Below are 2,500 nucleotides of genomic sequence, written 5' to 3'. Positions count from 1 at the left end.
GGAAGAGCGATGATGAAAGTGAAAAGCAACATTTCACCAACACTCGCCATGACTACTAGCTCTTATTCTATCGCTCATGCTGATTGGCTCATTTTATCAACGAATTAAAAAGCGTCTTCTTTCAAATGTCGAACACTGGGAATAAACAAACATGGCGGTCGAAGGAAGGGCAGCGTTGGTTCACTTTTGTTATTTCATAGCCACACCGGTGGAAATAATCTGTTGCGGTGTCACGATATCACTATAAGATGGCAGTAAGTGCAGATGTATGTAATATAAATTAAATTGACGGGTCCAACACAACTTGTCAATTCTTGATTCTTCTTTTGAATACAAATTTAACTCTAGCTCATTGACTTCTTAAAATGAGCTTACATCTGTCTTTATTTTTGGAAATGCTTTTTAGGATGAAGGACAATTGGAGGACGAACTTGCGTCATTTCGGCGTGACTGGCGAGAGGAAATCAGGCGAACTGTAACCGAGGGTGGTTCATCCAGGAATTCACCTGTACTAGTATCGCCAGCAGAACCTCAAACGTCCACAGCAAGCCGCGAAGGATCCCCGAATTCATTTGCTTTGACAACTAAGAACACAGTCAATGCAGGGCAAAGTCTGGAAGAAAGGGTAAACATAATAATTGATAAAACTTTTAATCACCTAATCCCTTATGGTAATACACTAATGACAGCTTGTAATAATAATATTACTATGACTAGCAGTTTGTATATGTAATAGGACTACATGCTGTGCAATTTGAAAATAATTGGATGAGAAAATTCTGCGGACTGCCATATTGGACTCGGCCTAGGAATTTTTTTAATCCAATTATTTCCAAATTGGACAAGCATGTACCATGTAGCCCTATTACCTATAAATTATATAACATCCAAAACAGATGAGCACATAACAAATATTTGACACTCAAATCAATCATATACGAGAACAGGTCTTTAAATTGGAGAAAAAGTAGTTTGATAGCAGTGATAATAGCTGCAACCTGATTGGCCAACACGTGGTTCTTTTATTTATCTTAACATTTGATTGGTTGATGGAGAGTATCCAGATTTTTCTCAGATTGGACGGTTTGTTCAAAGCTGAAGTAAACGTTCAACATTCCAATTTATTTGAAATTTGGACAGTTGGCACTGTAACACATCGTGGTAATCACAAAAATGTTAATTTATTGTTGACTTCCTGAAAAGCCTCACAGGAAACGAGACAATAAAACTGTATCGACTCTTAGACTTACAGTATGTATTCTCATTGTGTTGCAGGCTACAAAACTATTCCTTCAAGGTGTATCAACCGAGAGAAGTGGAAATGTTTATGAAGGTAAAACAGGAATTTTCAAGGCTGTCTAATTTTAAGTGGAAAGCTAAAGATTTGACAACTTAACGTATATTTGAGCAATGCACAAGGCGTGAAATAATATGAGGAGAAGGCAGCAGGATATAGAAGTGCCATAATTTATGTGGAGAGATTTGGTTTAACAGGGGAAATTGCGTATACATGTACAAAGAAACATTGAATGTTTCACTTGCTTTCAGGTACCTTGTAACTTGGGTGTCCTCTGTTTTCATAGCACTCACAAACCATATCATGATTTTTATCGTCTTTTGTTTTTCAGCCATTTATTTTTATCGACAAGCTGTTCAGCTTGTGCCAGACATTGAATCAAGGATCAAAGATTTTACAAATTTTAATTTGGTGTCGGGTATGTACATGTACGTGTATAATGTTAAAAAAGAGCAGAATGTTGAGAATGACCAGTTTACTTAATGTTGATAATATCATCTTGTACGCTTGCTGGTTTTTTTTTAATTTGCACAAGTCTCTAACCCATAGAAGAGATGAAGAAATTTTAATACCTTCTTGTGGAAACAAAATAAAAATAAGAATAATTAAATGATCAATATTTTTATTTTGCAGAGGATGAAGATGACGATGATGAATCCAACATGCAAACATTCCAGGAACCACATGAGTCAGTATAAGCAAGTTTTTATACTTCACTGAAAAAGTGGAAGTTTGTCTTTACTAGACAATTGTAGGCTGGGATCTTTTTGAGAAATTTTAAAAGTGTACACATGTGGTAAAAAGCATTAAATTACTGTACTGTGAACACCAGTAGATACGCTGCACCCCAACTTTAGAAGCTCAAAATTTGGAAAAAAATGTTGAATGAAAATACATGTGAATACACACTCTTCAGACTCTTCAATCATACATTGTAGTTTTCTGAAATACCTACATGCAGGAAATCTGTCCAGAAAAAAATGTCCAAAATCTTTGTGCACCTCAAAAACTCTGAGCTGGATTTTATTTAAAAATTCTACTCCTGGACCACCTTCCTCTGAACATATATGTACTCAAATTATTCATTGATCATGAGTGCCCCTCAGATTCTTGGTTACCATGTGCACAGTCAGGGACATTTGGGGTGCTCACCATCTGTTGGAAAATCCAGTTGGGGTGACTGTTGCATAATGATACCAAATT

General features: G+C 36.2%; 1 protein-coding gene across 2 annotated transcripts in view; it reads left to right on the top strand.

Annotated features, from left to right (window-relative positions):
• The first annotated feature begins 121 nt into the window (after positions 1-121).
• LOC138004296 (F-box only protein 9-like) overlaps positions 122-2,500 on the top strand; it is a 19,562-nt gene continuing 17,183 nt past the window's right edge. The window contains exons 1-5 of one of the 2 annotated variants that reach the window (XM_068850769.1): positions 122-254; positions 407-625; positions 1,276-1,333; positions 1,629-1,715; positions 1,931-1,985. In XM_068850769.1, the coding sequence (XP_068706870.1) occupies positions 249-254; positions 407-625; positions 1,276-1,333; positions 1,629-1,715; positions 1,931-1,985 (425 nt within the window). In that variant the 5' untranslated portion in view covers positions 122-248. Of the gene's footprint in view, positions 267-406; positions 626-1,275; positions 1,334-1,628; positions 1,716-1,930; positions 1,986-2,500 lie in introns of both variants that reach the window. The other variant, XM_068850768.1, reaches the window with a different exon arrangement.

This window comes from Montipora foliosa, chromosome 5 (assembly GCF_036669935.1).
Source record: "Montipora foliosa isolate CH-2021 chromosome 5, ASM3666993v2, whole genome shotgun sequence".
NCBI lineage: Eukaryota > Metazoa > Cnidaria > Anthozoa > Scleractinia > Acroporidae > Montipora > Montipora foliosa.
This window is presented reverse-complemented; position numbering and strand designations above follow the sequence as displayed.